At 43.0% G+C, this 21,756-nt stretch overlaps 1 protein-coding gene across 1 annotated transcript in view; it reads left to right on the top strand.

The window, feature by feature from the left end:
* KCNK1 (potassium two pore domain channel subfamily K member 1) overlaps positions 1-20,949 on the top strand; it is a 52,505-nt gene extending 31,556 nt beyond the window's left edge. The window contains exons 2-3 of the mRNA XM_045008768.1: positions 13,050-13,445; positions 18,985-20,949. Coding sequence (XP_044864703.1) covers positions 13,050-13,445; positions 18,985-19,244 — 656 coding nt within the window. The 3' untranslated portion in view covers positions 19,245-20,949. The remainder of the gene's footprint in view (positions 1-13,049; positions 13,446-18,984) is intronic.
* Positions 20,950-21,756: the final 807 nt, after the last annotated feature.

A 21,756-nucleotide genomic window follows, 5' to 3' on the forward strand; every position in this document is an offset into this window, starting at 1 on the left:
ACTTATTACACATTGTCCTGTATATTTAAAATGAGAGCTGTTCCTCCTGCTATGGAAATAAGACAGGAAAAACAAAGTGAAAACACACACTTCTGCAATATGTAGTCAGGTAAAATTCACCCGTCTACAGAGACCTCTCCAGCACTAGCCACAAGGATGGAGGGAAGGGGAGCACAATCACCTTAGGCCTTGTCTACACTACAGGACTATTTCGAATCTACTTAATTCGAATTTGTGGATTCGACCTTATGAAGTCGAATTTGTGTATCCATACTAAATACACTAATTCGAACTTCTGAGTCCACATTAACGGGGCCGGCGTCGACTTTCGAAGCGGTGCACTGTGGGAAGCTATCCCACAGTTCCCGCAGTCCCCGCTGCCCATTGGAATGCTGGGTAGAGCCCCCAATGCCTGCTGGGGGAAAAAATGTGTCGAGGGTGGTTTTGGGTAACTGTCGTCATTGAACCGTCAATCACGCCCTCACTCCCTCCCTCCCTCCCTGAAAGCGCCTGCGGGCAATCTGTTCGTGCACTTTTCTGGTCAGTGACAGCGTGGACGCCACAGCACTGCAAGCATGGAGCCCGCTGCGATCCTCGCCGTTTTCTCCTCCTCGCACTTTATCGTCCACCTCTTCCACATTCAGCTGCTGAGAAATTGGGCTACTTTTCAATGGTTCTGCAAGCACTGGGGGACCATAGGGGACGTTTTACCAACATGAACGTCGTATGGCCGGGCAAGGTTCCTGATGCGTGTGTTCTCAGGAACTGTGGGCTGCTCAGACGCCTGCTGGAAGGTAGTTTCTTCCCATACCACGAAATAACTGTTGTGGATGTGCATTTGCCTATAGTGATCCTCGGTGACCCAGCCTGCCCGCTAATGCACTTGCTCATGAAGCCCTATACAGGCGCCTGGGACAGCGACAAGGAACTCTTTAAATACCAGCGAGCAGCGTGACCTGTGACTGTTCAGTTTCTTTACAGAGAAGCTGAACCTGCCCCTGTTTCTTTACCCAGTTACTGTTGACTCTCCTCTTCGGTTAAATACCCCGTTCTCCCCGTTTCCTCCACTTCCAAGACACGTGTAAAAATAAAATACATGTCACACTGTTACTGAGGAGAGGTTTCTTTATTCATGACTTTTCGTTAAAGGGTCGAAACTGGAACGCAGACTGCGGTGGGTAGGGTGTGCGCTGATGTAAAGACCGCCTCTAAACTCAAGGAATGACAGGCTCCTGCTCCTACAGCGGTCCGCATTGCCGGACTGCTTGTTTCAACGGAGCCTGCCATCCCTCCTTTTTGGGATTCTGTGTGCGGGGGGCTATGTGGCCTTGTGGCGGAGGAGGACGGATACAGATTCCTCTGCTGCGTGACTCAGCGGTCCACGACAAGGACCGCTGTATAAGATCTGTACCTGCCCTCCCCCGCTAAAAAGTCACATCCCCACCGCCCACACAGAACCTGGAAACCACCTCCCATACCGACCACGGTGCCTGCTGACTGCACTGTGTGTGTTACCCGCTGCTGATCCGGCCCCCGTGTCTGTACCCTGCGAAAGGTGCCTGTCCTATGCAATTAGCAACGCACTTCCCCACGCACCCCATTCAAACACAGTCTTCAGTGAAGAAACATGACGGAAACAGTACTTAACAGCAAAGTATTTTTATTACTTAAGTACACAGTTATGGGATGGGACTGGGATTGGGACTTGTTTGAGTCCGGAAGGGAAGGACTTATGCAAATGTAGGGTAGGAGAGCTTTTGGTTACTTGAGCACTCTGCTGGGGTGCAGTGACAGTATTCACGGCCCAGGGCGGGCATCCTCCTGGTTATTTGAGGTGAGGGGGGAATGTGACTTTGTGGCGGGGGAGGGCAGTTGCAGAGATACTGCCGGGGGCTCTGTCCTGCAGCGGTCCTGCAGAACATACACAAGTCGCCGGAGCGTGTCCGTTTGCTCCCTCAGTAGTACAAGCATTGCTTGAGTCGCCTGCTTGTGTTCCTCACGCCACCTCTCCTCCCATTCGCTGTGTGAGCGCTGGTACAGAGAGACTTTCTCCCTCCACTGCCTCTGCTGGTCAGCCTCGGCTAGGTAGCAGCCCACACATTCATCGAAAATCGTGTCCCTTGTCTTTTTCTTTCGCCGCCTAATCTTCGCCAGCCTCTGCGAGGTGGATGCTGTGGCAGGTCTGGAGACAGTGGAAGCTGTGAGATGGGAAACAGTTAGTTAATTCCTTGCAATGATACTTTTTTGCGAACAATTAACTGAGTCTAGGCTGTCTCTGTGAATTTTTTGTTGAGACCCCTGTGCCTGCTGTTGCACAAATCATTTGCGCGGTGGATTCTGGGTACATGTCGCCAGTCATTCCTTCCTCCGGGAAAGCAATGGCAGACAATCATTTCGAGCACGTTTTCCATGAAATGCCCTGGCACACGCCATAGCGTGGCAACAATGGACCCTATTTTGCCTTTTGTATATGTCACCGTATGTGTACTGGATGCCGCTGACAGAGGCGGACCAGCAGCGCTACACAGCAGCATGCTTATGCTTTTGCATGACAGCAGCGATGGTTACCAGGCATACTGCACCGTCTACCATACCATGAACTGGTAAGAAGACGGTAATAAGATGGTCATGGTTACCTGTCCTTTTGCACTGCGCCATTTGGTGCTGTCATAAGTGCCCCTGGTCGATCAGCCAGGGGCGCAAAAGCAAAATTTGGGAATGACTCCCCGAGTCAATCCCTCCTTTTTGGGTATCTAAAAATAGAATCAGTCCTGCCTAGATTATGGGCAAGTGTACTAGAGAACCACTGTATCATACAACCAGAGACCACAGCTGCTCTCTGTCCAATCCTGCATAAATTTTGAGCTGAACGCTATTCACAGGGTGTGCTCCTGAAACAACCCCAGCTGTTCATTCCGTTCTTCCCCCAGCCTTCCTGGGTTCCAATACCATTGTCCCCCCACTTGTGTAATGAAGTAATATAGAATGCATGAATAAGACACAGGTAGTCGTTTGTGAGAAATGAGTGGAAGGAAGCCTCCAGCTGCAATGATAGTCCAGAGATGACATTAAGGGGTGTGGAGGAGGGAGCCACTCATCCCTCTGCTAGTCCAGGGGCAATTGAATCTTTTCTTTACAATGAAGGGTGGGGGCTGATGGAGCTCAGCCCCCTGTTGCAATGATGAGGACGGTTACCAGCCATACTGCACCATCTACCATGAAAAATTAGCAACAGGCGGCCTTGACCGACCTGTTCCAAGCAAGTTGGTACGGTCGTTATGGTTACCAGTCCTTTTGCACTGCCCCATGTGCCAATAGGCTGATGATGAGGATGGATTTCCATCTTATTGTACCATCAGCCATCCATAGCGTGGGGGGAGCAAGGATGTTGGTGTTGAGTGCTGCACCATCGCGTCTATCTGCAGCATTCAGTACAGATACGGTGACATGTAAAAGAGTCAACAGAGGATTGTTTTCCCTTTAACTTCTGGGGGTCGGGGGGCTGCGTAAATTGCCGAGCTATGCCCCGACCCACCGCGGACACTGTGTTTGACCCTAGAAGCATTTGGAGATCAGCCAAGAATGCAAATGCTTTTCGGAGACAGCAGGAACTGTGGGATACCTTGCGTCCTCGTTCCCCCCTCCCTCCATGAGCGTCCATTTGATTCTTTGGCTTTCCGTTACGCTCGTCATGCAGCTGCGTGCTGAGTCTGTGCTATGCCGTCTGTCCGTTTATTTATTAAAAATACTTTGGACCAGGCGTAACGTAACATTTCTTCCCCTACTTAGATGCAGGAGTCTCCGAGCGAGATCACCGTGAGGACGGGCACTGAAGGAGATAGAGAGCGCATGCTGCGTGAAATCTAGCACGAACCACGGACCTATGCAGCCGTGCTCTGGGAGGCAGTGCTCCCTGAATACCGCGTGAAAGCCTCGCGCGGAAAAGTGTGCTACCACGGAGCACCCAATAAGGCAGCTCTCCCCAGGAACCTCCTGCTGATGCTTATCGATTAACGGCAGGAGAGCTTCGTGGCGTTCTCCCAGGAGGATTTCTGTTCTATCACCATATATACAGAGACCTCCTTTTCACACACTTCAGATTCCTGTTATATTAAGAATAAAAGTTAACATGGTTAAAGCACTTACCGACAGATCCTACCCCTGATTCAGGATCCGGGTTCCTGGCCGGGGAGGGTTGGTAGGGGATCTCCGTGACGGTGATGAATAGATCCTGGCTGTCGGGGAAACCAGCGTTGTAAGCGCTATCGCCTGCCTCGTCCTCCACAAACCCTTCCTCATCTTCCCCGTCCGTGAACATCGTCGAGGAACTGTCCGTCGACACTGTCCCATCATCAGAGTCCATGGTCACTGGTGGGGCAGTGGTGGCAGGCTCCGTAGCGTCCGTTGGCCGCTTTGATTTTTTGGTAGGCTTGTCTGGGGTCCTTGATTTTCACGCGGCGCTGCGTTGCATCCCGGCTGTATCCTCTGTCTGGATCATGGCTTTGGAGACCTTCTCGTAGGTCTTTGCATTCCGTTCGTTGGAGCGCAGCTCCGAAAGCACAGACTCCTCGCCCCACACACCGATCAGATCGAAGAGTTCCCGGTCAGTCTATGCCGGGTCCCTCTTTCTATTCAGAGATTACATGAACTCCTCTGCTGGAGAGCTCTGCATTGCTGCCGGTGCTGCGGAGCTCGCCCCGATGTGCAACCAGAACGTCAGATTCAAACCGCCCAGACAGGAAAATGAATTCAAATTTTCGCGGGTCATTTCCTCTGTGGCTGGGCAGAGAATCCAAGCTCGGGCTGCTGTCCAGAGCGTCAACAGAGTGGTGCACTGTGGGATAGCTCCCGGAGCTACTAAGTTCGATTTCCATCCACACCTAGCCTAATTCGAACTAGCCATGTCGAATTTAGCGTTACTCCACCTGCCGGGGTGGAGTACCAAATTCGAACTAAAGAGCCCTCTAGTTCGAATTAAATGGCTTCCTGGTGTGGACGGTTGAGCGGTTAGTTCGAATTAACGCTGCTAAATTCGAATTAAAGTCCTAGTGTAGACCAGGCCTTAGTCATGCTCTCCAATTGGAGACAGACTTTGTAAAACTTGCAGATGCTTTGTAATACAGTTGTATCTTCTGCAAATCATATGGTGCTTTATAAAGGGTAGCCTACTGATCTCATTTTGGAATTACGAAGTGCTGTTCTTTACTGTTTGAGGAGTTCCAGGAACTGATAAACTGCAGTTTGTGGTACTAGGTAGTGCCCTAGCAACTTAAAAATGTATTTTAAAATAGTCAACAGAGACGAGAGTCCTTTATTATGGAGAGAGTACTACAGTGTCTTGACTGTTAAGATTGTAACTAGATTCCTGTTCTATGCTCAGTTCTGTTCTCCCTTTTAAATTCCTCAGAAATCATTTTACCCTTAAAATTCTGCAAGTGTGGTCAGTGGTCAAAGGAGTATGTATGTATTGGTTCATAACAACAATCTTCTCTCCTCCCTAGCAGCCACTACCTCTCAGCAGGTCTGGCAGACTTTATACAATTTGAAAAGGGCTACCAGATATCTAGCAAACTGTGGGAAAGGTATGCTGTATGGCAGTGGTGGCAAAGTACAAAATCTCCCTCATGCAATCTTCTTGGGTTCAGGGGCTGCAAACTAGTATGTGAACTCCATGGACTGGACATCTAGGGTTAAAATAGATTTCTGACTTAGCTGACAGCCAGCAGAAATAATAAATTCTCATGCACAAAACTGCTTGGGTTCAAAGAAACTACAGCCTGTAGTGATTCAGCCAGTGGCATTTCTAAACATATTAGTTGAACCACTCTTTTTCAAGGAGGCTACAAACTTTGTTGGCAGAATATTTGTTTTAAGTATTTAATTTTTTTTGTTTCATTGGATTATGATAGCAAAATATAGTCTGTCAGAAGGGAATGAAACATTATACAATATAGCAGATCTTCACATGTCCGTGCATTGGAATGTTGCCTAGAAAATCAGTGAATTCCCTGACAAACTTCAGGATACAGTTGGAATTATAACTAGAGATTAGTAAAATTAAAGTGTGGTTTTACTCCAAAAAATGATTGTTAGAACTCACTACTTGATAGACCTGTTAATCCCTTTGTATACTCAGTCATAAGTGCTTTATTTTATTGGTTAAAATTACTTTTTATCACTTTTTATTCATGTCAGCTTTCAGAAACTATATTACTATAGGAAGGGGAGCTGGGTTCTATTCAGGTTCATGAATTATTAACAGGTTTTTTTAATTAAGTCTTGATTAAATCTTTATTGTTGGTGATGTGAGAGTTAGAAGGAATCGAGCTTTGAGATTCCTGATTGAGTTTGCAGGTTACAAAAACAGCTTTTTATTTAAAAAGTGTACACAGTTGGTCTGGAGTCACTAAGATACAATAAATATGGACCCACACAATGCCATTTTAAGTCACTTTTCAGAGGAAAACTGTGTTTTAAAAGAGCATTATTAGAAAGTTTGAAAGTCATGAAATTTCAAGTTTCCATAGACCATCTTAACTCTGATCCTCAAATCTATACCAGTATCATAACAGCCAACAAACTTGTCTCATCTACATTTACATTAAGAAGCACAAACCATGCCACACTGTAAATATAATATATTAAAAACGGGATTGTTTACGGAAATTTCACAATTTTTGGCAGTGGTTCCTGCTATTTTTGACATGTGGTTCAGCTATTACAAACATATCTAAAACCTCACCTGTTGTCCTCTGCATCTCACCCCACTTGACCTGAACACAAAACCTCATCTACTCCAGCAATCCGTTGTCTGTAGAGAATATCTCATTTCCTATACCTTCATACATAGTATTGCAACAACATGCTTATAGCTACCATTTCACTCGGAACCAAACGTATCAGTCTATGGTGCCTCTCACGTGATTCACAATACGTATTGTGGACATCTCCTTCCCCTCTTTGATTTTTCTCCTTCATTTACTACCAGACATTTCCTTTAGTGCATGCCTTTTTGTAAAATGAAAGTCTCCTTTCCCCAACGATGGTCTCCTTTCCTATGCTCCTGATATTGGGATCTTTCTCCCTTCTGCCCTCCATGATGGAGTCTGTCAGCCTGCTCAGAAAACAACATGATCAAAGTTACCTAAGTATTGTTGACCTCCTTAAAATAATAATTTTTACTATTGCTTTAGTAATGTACGATTCTGCTTTCATGTCTCTCCCCCCAAGTGGCATTTCTGTATTTTAAACCTTTGAGTCAAAGTGCTGAGAAATCTTTTCAGGCTGCCTTTTGTAATTGAGTTGTGCATCTTTAATAAAGGGACATTTCCCATCCCTCCTTCAGTCATTATTCCCTTTCCCATCTTTAATGAGGGGGAAAGGTGCTCACATGTCAGGTATGAGCTGAGAAGCTAATAAACTAGCTACCTAGAATCATCATTTTATTTTTAAAGCCTGTAACTGGTTCCTTTTGAATCCTAACATTGTCTGGTTTTTTTTTCCTCACAGAAACACAGGAGGCAAGAAATTCTTCTTAAAATGCATTTTAAATTAGATCTGACATTATGGCATGTTGACATAACATGGCTGTGCTGCACAAAGTGACCTTTGAATTTCATTTTATTCATGCTGCATAATATGTGACCCTTGCCTCATAATTTATGCCCCAGCGAGCTTCTGTATTTTACATAAACTCACTAATCAGGTTTTTTTTTAATCCTAACATTGCTATGGGTTTGAAATCCTGAGAGCAGGGTTCTGATCACTTGAGTTACTGCTGTGTACCTCCTACCAAAACAAAGTGCTGAAGAGTTGTATCTAGGATTTATATAGCCTATGAGCATATCAACAGCTGGTATAAAGGAAAGAGTCCAGCCATAAATAATCAGTTTGTTGCACTGTTAGCATAGGTTCCAGAGCATGACAAAGGCTTACACAAAAATAGTGTAGAAAGAGACTTAAAACATGTAATTGGCCTACATCACCCCACAGTGATTCATGTATGGAAGGTGAATGTCCATGAAGAAAGTGGATGTCACTCTTCATCGTTCCTCCTCGTTCTTCCCATTGATCCATGGATGCAAGCTCTTGAGCTTGGGCCAGAAAAGGATGGATCGGGAAAAGTAGCACTTTTCACAGCATCATGTGGGGATTTCTGCCTGGAAAATCAGGCTGGAGGTAATCCAGCTCAGAGCTGTATCATCTCTCCCTTCTGGGAGACCTCTGCCTCTGTTGCTGGAGGAACATACCAGGAATATGGTTCTGGTCTGATGTACTGGAATTCTTTGATCACTTCAACAAAATAGACAAAGGAGAACCAGCAGTTATAATTTTTTTGGACTTTCAGTAAGCCTTTGTCAAAGTCCTCCGGGAGGCCATAAAGGAAACAGTACGCTACTCTTCTGGATTAGAAGCAGTCTCAGGGATTGAAAACCAGGATTAATTGGTCAACTTCATGGTTTCCTCAAAGATCTGTGCTAGGACAGTATTTAAAATATTTCTAAATGAATTGAAGGAGGGACTGAACAATGAGGTAGCAAAAGCTACAGATACGCAAAACTATTTAGTCCAGACTAGCAATTGAGAAGCATGAGAACAGATAACTCAGTGTTGACAAGGTAATGCAATTTGGAAGAAATAATGTGAACCTCTCATACGTGTTGCTGGGTTCTAAACTGATGCTAGCCATTTGGGAAAAGGAACTGGGAGCTCAGTGAAAACATCTGTTTAATGGAAATCCGAAAAGCAAACAAAATATATGGCTATAGAAAGAATGGGATAGAAAATAATGAAAATAATCTAATGCTATTTTATAAACCAGTGGCATACCTAAGATACTCTCCTCATTGCTAGGATATAGGAAAATAGAAGAGGTACGGATACAGATAAGGAAAATAACTAGACGGGATCAATAATAGGGAACATGAGAGGCATATAAAATGAGTTGTACAGAGAAGGTAGAATCAGTAACTCCTGTTTACTGGTGTGATGCAAGAACAAGGGGACAATTAATGTAATTAAACAGCAACAAATGTAAACCAATAAAAGGAAATATTTTATCCAACACATAATTAACCTGTGTAATTGCCACAAGGTATCAAATGTCAAGGGCTTAAAAGGATTAGAAAAATAATATCTGTCTCTATGGACAATGAGAATATGCACAATTACATCCTATAAGACAAAAATGTATAAGTGTATACTATGCCTTTTAGGTTATAAAAGTAGCCATTACATGACTATTAGGAAAAACATCTCCTATGGGCTGGCTGTTGAATAACTTCATTATGTGGGGGGGGTGCCCCTTCCTCTGAAGCATCTGGTACTGATCACTGTCCGTGGCAGGATGCTGAGCTAGATTGACCACTGGTCTCATCCAGTCTGGCAATCCCTCTGAGATTTGCAGTGATTTCTTTTCTCCCTGTCAATTTTCTTGCAGAAGTGGGTGACATTTACACTGTTTCATATCTTTATAATTGCTAATTCAGTTACCAAATATGTTACTTGGACCATTTTAACTCTAGTCCCCCAAATCAAGTCTGTCCCAGTCCTCTCTAGACCAGGGGTCCCCAACGCGGTGCCTGCGGGCGCCATGGCGCCCGCGGGGGCATCTAAATGCACCCGCGTCCTGGCCGGCAGTGGAGCATCTGTCGAAATGCCGCAGAAATTCGGCGGCATTTCGGCAGATGCTCCACCATCGCCACGGTCCTTCGTCTGGCGCCCGCCAGACGAAAAGGTTGGGGACCACTGCTCTAGACGAACTAAAGTAATTTCATAATTTTAATAATGGGGATACAACTTCCCTTAATTTGAGTTCTTTTCTCTCATAAGGAAAAGTATGTCTTAGGACTACTGTTGTGATATACATAAACATGATTGCTTCAGCTGAATAATGGGAACTGACACATTTATTATATAGCTATATAGAGTCAGATGTGTGCACCACTCTTAGAAAATCCTTGCCCTGAAGAGGTTACAGAGCAAAGAGGCAACACATAGATGAAGGAAGGGAATGAGATGCAACAGAAAGCAAGTGACTGAACAGTAACGTTTAGCTTCTCTTTTTAGTTCCTTGATTTTCTCTGAGACGTAAGGCTATCCTCTATTGTGTTAATACTTGTTACAATGAAGGACCAAGATTTATAGGCATTACAAAAATATTGTAACTGTTCTTCAGTATTAAAGTGGCCTTAATTCACTTTATCTTAATTCACTTTGGAAGTGAATGAATTCTGTGTAAGGGTGTTCACGAAGGGGTTAAATGCAGTTTAACTAATCCACTGACTTCATGATCTTTGGATCAGGCCCTAACATTTGTAAAAGGCAAAAAAAAACTTTGGAAACCACTAACTGGTTGGTCCGTGTATACAAAGTAGTTAGGAGTGATTTTCCAGTTGTTTTTAATATGGAGTTAGATTTAGGCAGAAAACTCTATAGGGCCAACTCAATAAAATATGAACAGTTCCATGTACAAGTTAGAGGTATTAACAGTTTAGTGTGTTTAAAAATCTGAGGCGTGTAATGGATTTCAGAAGTACTATAAACATAAACAAAAAAAGTGCCCTGCAGCATGACTTTTTTTTTTTTTCTGGAGTTCAAATGACTGAACTTGGATCAATTATTCATCAAGTCATTAAAATTCATGTAAGACTGAAGACTACTATTTGGTGCATTAAATTATATAATGCAGAGAAATTACACTGCATAGGGTTTCTTTGTGCGTGTAGTAATGGTGAGGAGATGCAAATTTTGTAATTTGTCGTCCGTTACCTAAAAGTGTTTCTATGCATCTTAGAGAAAAATATTGCTTCTTCTAAGACATTTAATACCAATTTTTAGACCACTGGAAAACTTTCAAGAGGGTTTCTTTCTTATGGCTGACTTGTACGGTGGATAAGATTGGAAGTACGGGATTCAAGTGACTCTTCATGAACTAGCAGATTTTTAGCTGTAAATGGCTAGGACTTGTCTGAACTTTGTAACCTTTTATTTTATTTAAAGTAGATTTTGTAATGTGGTATTACACCATCGTGGTTCGGCTCTGGTGGCTACAGTTTCAATCTCTACAGAGTGAAAGTCACCTCTGCTACTTAGAGGATTTAGGAACACAAAGACCAAAATTAGTGACCACACATACAGTTAGAAGTACAAGGTCTAGTCTGTTTTACAAGTTTTATTAAAGTTTCAATTAAGGTTATGATTACCCATGCATATAGAAATCTTACAAAAACCCACACACAAGTTAGAAATATAGTCATACTCACATCCTTAATGATATTTCTTGAGGTCTGATGGATGCCTTGCCAATTGATCATCAGTAGATGGATGGTTCCTGCTGGAGTTTTCCCACAGGGAACTCATTTTACTCAACCTAGGAGCCCCGTCTTTTATAATATGATTCTGACTATTCCTTATACCCCGCACATGTGCATGAAAGTGTCAACCCTCTTTTCCCATATTTGTATTGTGTCCCCCAAGAATATTGGGATACCGCATTTTTCATAGGTCGGTTGTAGATCCTTTTGTTCTCATTAGCATTTATGCACATAGTGCACCCTGCAATTAGGACGCATGCTAGAAAAATGTGACTACCAGGTATCTTGTCATCAAAAATTAATCTTACAGTTAATTTTTTTTGCAATACCACCCACTGATATTTTTTTTTCTCATAATTTTGTGGCATAGGGTAATTCTTTGGTCACTCATTTATGTCAAGCATTTTTTAAGCTTATAGCCTAGTATGGCTAAGCTGACGACATACAGGCCTCAGCCCATAGGCCCGGTGTTTCAGCCCTACTTACTTAGATACCTAATGTGTACTTATCACGTCTAAATACTGATTCAGCTTATGCGTCTACAAGACTAGAATTTAACTCTATTTCGCATACAATGATTGTATACGATGTGACGTGTTAGTTAATCATAACATCACACAATAAATGAATGATAAAATGAACCAATTGGCTACAACTTGCTTGGAGTTATATTACTACAGGTCTTTCTATTGGTGTGATTAACCTCCCTAGATTGCAGGAGACTTCCCCTACCCCACTACAATAACAGTAAAATATTAATGTCAGCTGACAAATAGAAGAATATGTTTACAGTTTACAGTGGATTTATTGTGCTTGTGGTTTACTTTTAAAACCAAACAGTCTGGCATGGTACACTTTCTGGCTTGGGACTAGCATAATTCCATACATTGGCATCAGCAGCCCGTACAGCACTGTATAAATTCCTACATTCTAAATTAGACAGATTACTATTGACACTTATAATGCACCAGTGACCTGGTGAAGGTCCAGCCTTCAAGCTGCTATTTTTGCTGTGGAGTTTTGTTTTGTTTTTAAATATTCTTAGGGGATTATCATTGAAACACCCTATGGAAAAAATGCAATGTGGCGTACTAATTACAATAATACTTTGCACTTTTTAATACCTTCCTTCTAAAGATCTAAAAGTGTTTTACAATCAGTTAAGCCTAACACTCTTGTGAGGTAAGTATTATCCCATTTTGACAGGTCAGTAAATTGAAGCAAAGAAAGGTTAAGGCCCAGATCCTAAAAGGTATTTAGGCACTTCCATTAAAATCAGTGGCAAAGTGCCTAAATACCTTTTCAGGATCAGTATCCAGGTCACTTGCCAAAGGTCAAACAATAAGTCGGTAGGAGAACCAGAAATAGAACCCAGATGCCTTGATCTCTGGTCTCATGCTTGGAATACTAGACAACACACCCTTTCTCCAAAATATACACTGTTAAAATGACATGCATAGTTTTGAAAAATGTTTTCCCTTATGCTTTGTACTGTATATGTAGCTGTTAACCCCCAATAGTCTGGCTGTACCAATAGTTTAAAATTATCCTTGATAGTAGTACATTTAAAGTGTCAGAGTTCAAAGTTTGGTGAAAGGTTCTTTGTGTAACATAATACTATACAGTCCCATATGCAGCAAATGAGTTCCCCACTGGTGGTATGTGCCTGTTCCAATTTATTTTCCACGTTTCATATACACCCTTCCTCTGTTTGTTTGTTTTTCCCTCCCCCAGGTTACGGTCACACTGTGCCTTTGTCGGATGGAGGAAAGGCCTTCTGTATTATATACTCCGTCATCGGAATCCCCTTTACGCTGCTTTTCCTGACTGCTGTGGTGCAGCGTATCATAGTCTACGTCACCAGACGGCCTGTATTGTATTTCCACATTCGCTGGGGCTTCTCCAAGCAGATTGTTGCCATCATCCACGCAGTGATTCTTGGGTTTATTACAGTCTCATGCTTTTTCTTTATCCCGGCAGCAGTATTTTCTGTTATGGAAGATGACTGGAACTTTTTGGAATCTTTTTACTTTTGTTTCATTTCCCTGAGCACCATTGGTCTTGGAGACTATGTTCCAGGAGAAGGTTACAATCAAAAATTCAGAGAGCTGTATAAGATAGGAATTACGTGTAAGTACCAAACTAACCAATGGGATTTCTATGTATTAGGTGCCTCTTTCTCCCCCTCCATATTCTTTGGTTACTTACCTGTTCACCTAGGCTTTGTGCCCCATTTTGAGTTGGTAACAGTGATTTATAGGTTCTTCCTCACTCTCCCAGCCCCCTTCAAAAGCACTAATCTGAATAGGGAGTTGGTTAAATGAAGATTAGTATTGGGTATTAGTTTTTAGCTCTCTGGACTGTAGGGTTGTTTTTTCCACTTCTGTGTGTGGGTGTGTTTTTTGTTTGTTTGTTTTTTAATTTTTGTGTGTTTTAATATAAACTGAAATAATGTCTTGCCAGACAGTGATTAATAAACCAACCAGCATCCCCATTACAAAAACCCCAAGTGCAAATTGGCATTAATGCTGTGACAGTCAAATAAGTGATAAGGAGCAGGATAATTTGTTAGAACTAGAACTGGTTGAAATTTTCCAAACTTCAATTTAAAAAAAAATAAACAAAACACTTTCTTTGAGATTTAAAATGAGAGCCAGTAAAGGGACAATGTTCAAGAAAATTGCATCCAGTTTTTCGACAGCTCCATTTATAACATCCTTTAAAAAGCTGTGCAGACCTCCCAAAAGCTCCCATTAGACCTTGCCAAAAAATTTCCAACTGGAAAATGCTGATTCATCAAAATTGGAACATGTTGATTTTGAAGAAATTTCATTTTGGAAAAAAAATCAGCATTTCATTTTATATTTTATAATTTTTATTTTAGTATTTTATAAAAAAATAAGAATATGCAATAAATACAAAAGTATAACAATCTACTTTTTTTAAATTTTGACTTTTATTTTTCTATTTGGGTCTTAATGCATGTCACTGCATGTTTGTCAACACATGGCTATTGCATATGATGCTGAAGATTAGAATTTGGTTTTGGTGCTTGTTAATTTACATCACAGCTATACCAGTAGCGAGCCTATGCACTGAAGGAATAAGGAAGCAAAAAGGCTTTAAGATCAGTTAAGAAGTAACTTGCTGAGAAAAAAGAGGCAAAAACAAATATCCAGCTTCCAACTCTGAACTGCTGGTCTTATTATTTGTAATAGTCTAGTGTTATGGACCAGGATCCCATTCTGTTAGGCGCAATATAACTACAGAATCAAGAGACAGTGCTTGCCCCAAGGAGCTTACAATCTAAGTATAAAACAAGAGACAACAAGTGGATACAGACAGATGAGGGAATACAAGGAAACATTGAAACAATATTGGGTAGCATGACAGGCAATTGTCTTGTACCCATAGCCTAACTGTTGTTAAGCTGCTTGTGGGCATCATGGAAAAAGAGTTTTCAAGGGGGTTTTAACAGAGGATAATGAGGTAGCTTTGTAGATGTTTATGGGGAGCTCCTCCCAAGCCTTAGCACCGGAGAAAATGTGAAGCTGTGTGTTAAACAACTTAACAAGTGGGCGATGAAGCTGCCATGGGCTGATTGGAGGCAGGAGTCAGTAACTTGGTAGTGATTGAAAGATGATAGGGTGGGGACAGGCCAGGAAGGACCTTGAAAGTTAAAACAAGCAACTTATGGTTGATGCACTAGAGAAGGGGGCGCCAGGGGAGGGAATGCAAAGAGAGGGGTTACATGGTCAAAGCGACGGCCTAGGACAGGGGTGGGCAAACTACGGCCCAGAGGCCGGATCCGGCCCCTCAGGGCTTTGGAGCCAGCCCGCGGGATTGCCTCCTGTGGCACCGTGGGCCTGGCAACACTTTCAGAAGCAGCCCCTAGGCGGGGGGGGGGGGGGAAAGGGCTCCGCGTGCATTGCCCTTGCCTCCAGGCACTGCCCCCCGCAACTCCCATTGGCCAGGAATGGGGAACTGCATCCAATGAGAGCTTCGGGGGAGGTACCTGGAGGCGTGGCAAGGGCAAAGCATGTGGAGCCCGCTGCCTCCCCTCCCCCAGGGGCTGCAGCGCTTCCTGGAGTGGTGTGTTGTGGGGCCAGGGCAGGCATGCAGGGAGCCTACCCTGGCCCTGGTGCACGCTGCTGCCACCCCGGATCTGCTTTAGGTAAGTGATGCCGGGCCAGAGCTCGAACCCCTCCTGCACCCCGCCCCCCAACTCCCTGCCCTAAGCCCCCTGCCTGCACCTCACACCTTTCCTGCACCCCAACCCCCTGCCCTGAGCCCCATGTACACCCCGCACCCCTCCTGCACCCCAACCCCCTGCCCTGAGCTCCATGCCGCACCCTGCACCCCTCCTGCACCCTAATCCCCTGCCTTAAGCCCCTCCCGCAGTCTTCACCCCTGCCCTGAGCTCTGTCCTGCACTCTGCACCCCAACCCCCTTCCCTGAGCCCCCTCATATGCCCCTCCTCTGCCCCATTCCCTTGCCCTAAGCCCCTTCCTGCACACCGCACCCCCTCCCACACCCCAACCCCCTGCCTCGGCCCTGCATACAATTTCCTCACCCAGATGTGGCCCTCGGCCCAAAAAAGTTTGCCCACCCCAGCCTAGGAGAATGATCTGTTGCAGCAGCATTCTGAAGGGATATGAACAGGGCAAGATTCTGCAGGAGTAGCACAACAGTGCACATCATTTGCCTTCAAGCTTCATGCCAAGCAATCCTGAATCTATAATTAAAATGCGAACCAAGTCAAACACCTACCAAGTCCTTTCATCACTTTGATGGACTGCTGTGTGTGCCTCCCACACCAAGGGCATGATCCTGCAATCTTAATGCAGGTGAAATTCCTGTTCACTTAAATGGGTGGCATGCTTATATAGGGACTGCAGGATCATGCTCTGAATGATCATTTTCAGAAGCAGAGACTTGAGCTACCCAGCAGTACACTTTATTTTTAACCTTTTTGGCAATATGCCAAATTATCCCCTGTGGCTAAATGTTTCCCACCCCACCCCCCATGCTGACTGTCCCATTGGTAGGAGCATTTAATTATTAATTACTATGCAGCTCCACAGAGTAATATATCCAAGCTAGGGCTACACTCCAGCTTATGTTGATCTAATTTGCCATTCAGGGGTGTGACTAAGCCACCCCACTGAGCGACGTAAGTTACACCAACCTAAGCACTAGTGTGCACAGCGCTATGTTGGTGGGAGAACGTCTCCCACTGCTATAGCTGCCGCCACTCGGGGGTGGATTAATTAAGTCGACTGGAGAACTCTCTCCTGTCAGAGCAGCTACGCTAGAGAGCTTACAGTGGCGCAGCTGCAAGCTCGCTAGTGTAGCCATAGCCCTAGTCAATGACAGGCTGAGAGCCAAAATACAGTGTCCAAGTCTTCCCAAGAAATAAGGGGAAGACCTAGGGCTCCCAATAAATCATGTGGAAATTCAAGTGGGTTGGGAAGCTCAGAAAGAATTATCTAGCTCCTAGTGCAGATTTACAACAACCTTGCCATTGTTGTGCCCTATGTAAATAGAAAGGTATCTTCATGCATAACTCACTTGGTGCTTTCATGAACTAAAGCTTTAAAATGCTACATCAATTGGAACTGTACTGTTGGTTTAGATCAGCGGTTCTCAGCATGGGGATCATGACCAGGGGTGAAAGTAAAGCCAAAGACTTACTGGTACGGGGGCCGGGCTGGGGGTCAGTGTCCCCCAGCCAGCCCTTCCATGCTGCCTGGCCCGTGCTGCCCAGGGCTCCAGCAGCAATTTAAAGGGCCAGGGCTCCAGGCCAGGGCCGGCTCCAGCGTTTTTGCCACCCCAAGCGGCGAAGGAAAAAAAAAAAAAAAGCCGCGACCGCCACCATTTCATTCTTCGGCAGCAATTCAGCGGCAGGTCCTTCCCTCCCAGAGGGACTGAGGGACTCGCTGCTGAATTGCCACCGAAGAGCCGGACGTGCCACCCCTTGCCATTGGCCACCCCAAGCACCTGCTTGTTGCACTGGTGCCTGGAGCCGGCCCTGCTCTGGGCTCTTTTAAATCGCTGGCCCTGGGGCAGCTGCTCCTTTTGCCCCTCCCTTGGCCAGGGGCAAAAGGGGCAATGACATTAAAGCACTGCCGCGACAGCACTTTAAAGTCAGCTGGGTATGGGCCAGTACTGGCGGACACTTTTTACCAGTACACTGTACTGGCCGTACCAGCTTACTTTCACCCCGATCATGACTTAAATTGGTTTGTAGGGGAATAAATGTGGGGTCTGCAATACTTTATGCAGAATCTAGTCTTTCTTTATAAAAACTGGGAATATATATAACTCCATTATAAATAGTTTAGTCCCCATAAGTCTGTGCAATAATATGCTGTATAGTAATTATTGCAGCCCTTTACATTTGGACAGTGTTCTTGTAACCAGTATATATTGCACAGATTTATAGGGACTGTGCTGTTTATAGTGAAGTCAATTCCTTCTTCCCTTAATAACACAAGACTCCCCACAGAAGCTGTACTATATTAATATGGGCACATGCAATAGTATTTCTGAATTACAAATCGAGGTAGTCTAGTTATAGTATTTAAAATAAGAAATCCTTGTTGGACTACGTTCCGTGGAGTCCTGTTCAGGAAATGGGATGTGTTTATGTTTGGAAAGGAAAATAAAGAACATGATGGATTGTTAGTCCTAGGAGGCCTGATTTTTCGGAAGAGCTCCAATGCAAGTCCATGGGAGTGGGTCCACCACAGAACCTCAGAGCATGATGGTTTTCCCTTACAAAAACAAAATCTCAAATGTGTACAATATGCAACAAAAGTCAATGGTAGTGTCTGTAAGTAACGCCAGCAGGATTTTGCCTAATTAGCATAATGTATGTAATATGGGTACAGTCTTCATGATTCGACTGTGTAATTCTTGGAGGGAAAATAGAAACATTTGTCTGTTTTCAAAGTGCCAGCAGCAATTGTACATGTTTATGTGAAATTTTAGACTTTTTCTTTGATTTTTTTTTGCATACATTTCTAGGCTTTTGCACTTGATTTATGATAGTTTTTCTTCATACATTTTTAAAAGTATAAGTTTATACATAAGGAAAAAATACTTTCATGTTATATTGTTTAACTCTTCTGTATTATTGAACAGATGTAATAGCCAAATGACTGTATTGAACTTCATAAAACTTCTACTTCTATTAACAATGTGCAATAGTAATAATGAAAACAAACTTTGAAGAATGCGCAATTCATTAAATGATATATAGTGTACATGATTATTGAAGGTATAACATTCTTATGCATTGCATGTCATTGCCTGCTTTCCCATACGGAACACAATTAACTAAAACAATTAGCAAATTATAACACATTATAGCATTTTCAGTGGTCTTGTCGGAAAAAAGTAAAATACAAAGGGCTACAAGCAAATTACTTTTCTTCTGTCCCCAAAATTTCTAGGACAGAAAGGAGGGAGAAAAATAATAGTTCAGGGGTCATAGGTGGGAAAAACTCCAAGTTAGAGCTTTATCACCTCAGCTTTCCCTGATAATGCTTCGGGCACTGTTGTTTTTCTCTGAGCAAGCTCAAAAGCTTGTCTCTTTTACCAACAGAAGTTGGCTCAGTAAAAGACATTACCTCACAAACCTTGTCTCTCTTTGTTTCTTGGGCAGGTTACCTGTTGCTGGGCCTCATTGCAATGTTGGTGGTTCTAGAAACTTTCTGTGAACTTCGTGAGCTCAAAAGGTTTAGAAAAATGTTTTATGTGAAGAAGGACAAGGAAGAGGACCAAGTGCATATAGTGGAACATGACCAACTTTCCTTCTCTTCGATTTCGGACCAAGCAGCTTCCATGAAGGAGGATGAAAAAGCAAATGAGCCTTTTGTGACTGTTCAACCTGCAACTTATTATGATGGCTGTATAAACAATTAATACAAGGGCATCCATACCAATATTATAGTGCGCTTACATCATTACCATAAGAAATAGAATGCCTCTTTATTTTTTGTGGGGGGAAAAATTACGAAAGAAAGGAGACTGTGCTGCTTCAATAAGTATTCATCATTTCAGATGTTGAAAAGACTTCTGACACAAATGAATGTTGCTAAAATGGAGCTACACTGGGAGAGTGGAAGGATATGTAGCAGCTGGTGGGGTATCCATGGGAGGCATTATGCCTGAAGAGACCAGGAGGAAGCATAATGCCCCACTGGCAGCTCCCTGCAACACCCTTTGGATGGGTGTAATCTGCTCTCCTTCAGTGTAGCCCTATAGCTACTGGCAGGTGTGCAGGGAAGTCGTGCTTTATGCACACCCCTGTCCAGTTACCAGCCCTATGGGCAGTGTACATTGACAGTAGAGGTGGCCAGCCTCTCCACCATGCTTCTGCAGTGGAATCCTGCCCCATTAAAGTCAGCAATGATAGATATGCTCCAGTTCAACCACAAGCTGCCGGGCTAGATGCAGGAATCATTGAGTGAAATTCGACAGCCTGTGTTATGCAGGCAGTTGGACTAAATGATCATAATGGTCTCTTTGGGCCTTAAAATCTGTGCCATGAGAGTTTTACAACTGATTTCTATGGACATAGGATCTGGATCCTCTAGCACAAGTCGCCATATCAAGACTGCCTCCCACGTAAGAGCAGTGCTAGGGAAAGCCCTCTCCCCTGCAGTGCATGCATGCCAGATGGGCCATAACTTGGCTTTTAGTGTTCAAAGATGAATATCTTACTGTAATAAAGCAGCAAAATTAAAGTGTCTAAACTTAGCTGACATGAGAAGAATACTTGAAATTAATTACCTAAAAGATACCATATGTGAGTTTAGTTATAGCTAGTGTTAAACAGATTTTATACCTTTTCGGGAAAACTTTACTTTATGGTTAAATCTGTTAAATCTATATGACTAAAACTTATATTTAAGAAAAACGAGCTAAAGATTTTTTGTTAGGTTGAAGCATACTGTGTTTGCATGTTCCCAACAAAGTGGCTATTTTTGTACAGCCTAAGTTAAAACACCTCTATTTATAATGAACATTTAACTAGTATATGTGTACATATATACATAAATAAATATATTTATATACTGTACATATATTGTAGCCCACTAGAGTTTAACCGATTTAGGAATGATATTTTAGGTAGATTTTTTCCCCCCCTAGATTTCTCTTTATAAAAGGAAAAACTCAAAATTACAGCACTAAAAATGTTGACTTTAAGATTTAAGAGTAGTGTACAAGGAACATTTCTACTGTTTTTCAGTGACGTTTTTGAAGTTGGTTGTCTTCAGTACTTGAAAACACTATTTCTGTCAATTTGAATGTATTGCTAAACTCTGAAGAACATGACATGCACAGAAACAAAGTGATATTCAGTGTGTGCACAAATTGCAAAGTACAGACACTTGATACTAAAGCACAGAATTAAAAATAGAAGAAACAAGCTGAACCAGTCTACTATGGTGTCTGTGAATATACAATACTGTATTTTAAACTTAAAGTTAAATAAAGTGTGTGGCTTCAGGGTGCCTGTACTTAATTGTGCTCAGTGTTTTCTTTAAGAACTTATATGAAAAAAAAATGTGTGCATAAGGCTAGATTGTGCCACCCTAACCCCGGTGAACAACTTCAATGGGACCATTCATTCTGAATATGCTTGCCAACATGAATAATGAATGTACAGTTTAGTCCTCTACTGATTATTCCTATAGAATATTTAGTATTTGAAACAAAAATAAACACACTTTAGAATGATAACAGCAAGCAAAGCACAGTAATGACATTTATTTTAGTGTCTCAAAATAACTGATCTGTTAATTACAGTTAATGCAAAAATGGTCATTTCCAATTATTATTAGTGTCTATAGAAATATGTTCTAGTTCCTACAAGTGTCAAGTGGTCATGTGAAACCAAAGGTAAATTAATGAATGAGGCTAACATGGTTAAGATGGGCTCTGGATTAGAAAAAGGAAAGATTCCTTTGCATCTTGTCTAAATTGGAAATGTGTTGCTGAAGCTAATCAGAAGTCAGGCTGGCAGATACAAATAGAGAGCAAGAGTCTGCAAACATAAATGAATGATCTGCCAGGAGTGTAGAAGTCCTAAAAGGAGGAGTCAGAAGAAGTAAACACTTGTATTTTTATAGAGAAGAGAATAAGGCCCCATGGCTTCAGTCGTCCACCTACTGCAAACCTCCCCCAACTTCAGCATGTACATGCATGTGCCCCATTTACAATTAGAAAAGCATTACTACTGTGCAGATGGGCCATATTCTTTCTTTCCCTTATCTGTCTTGCACTTGTAGATGGGAATTGTTTGTCTCTAGGAACAACATTGTCAGGCTATTCTGTAGCCACTTTTGTTGGGAGAAGTCTTGAGCAAAGTGATTAGTCTTAGGGTTTGTCTACATCACCTGTCTGATCACCGGGCAGCGATCAATCCAGC

Source organism: Mauremys mutica, chromosome 3, assembly GCF_020497125.1.
Source record: "Mauremys mutica isolate MM-2020 ecotype Southern chromosome 3, ASM2049712v1, whole genome shotgun sequence".
Lineage (NCBI taxonomy): Eukaryota > Metazoa > Chordata > Testudines > Geoemydidae > Mauremys > Mauremys mutica.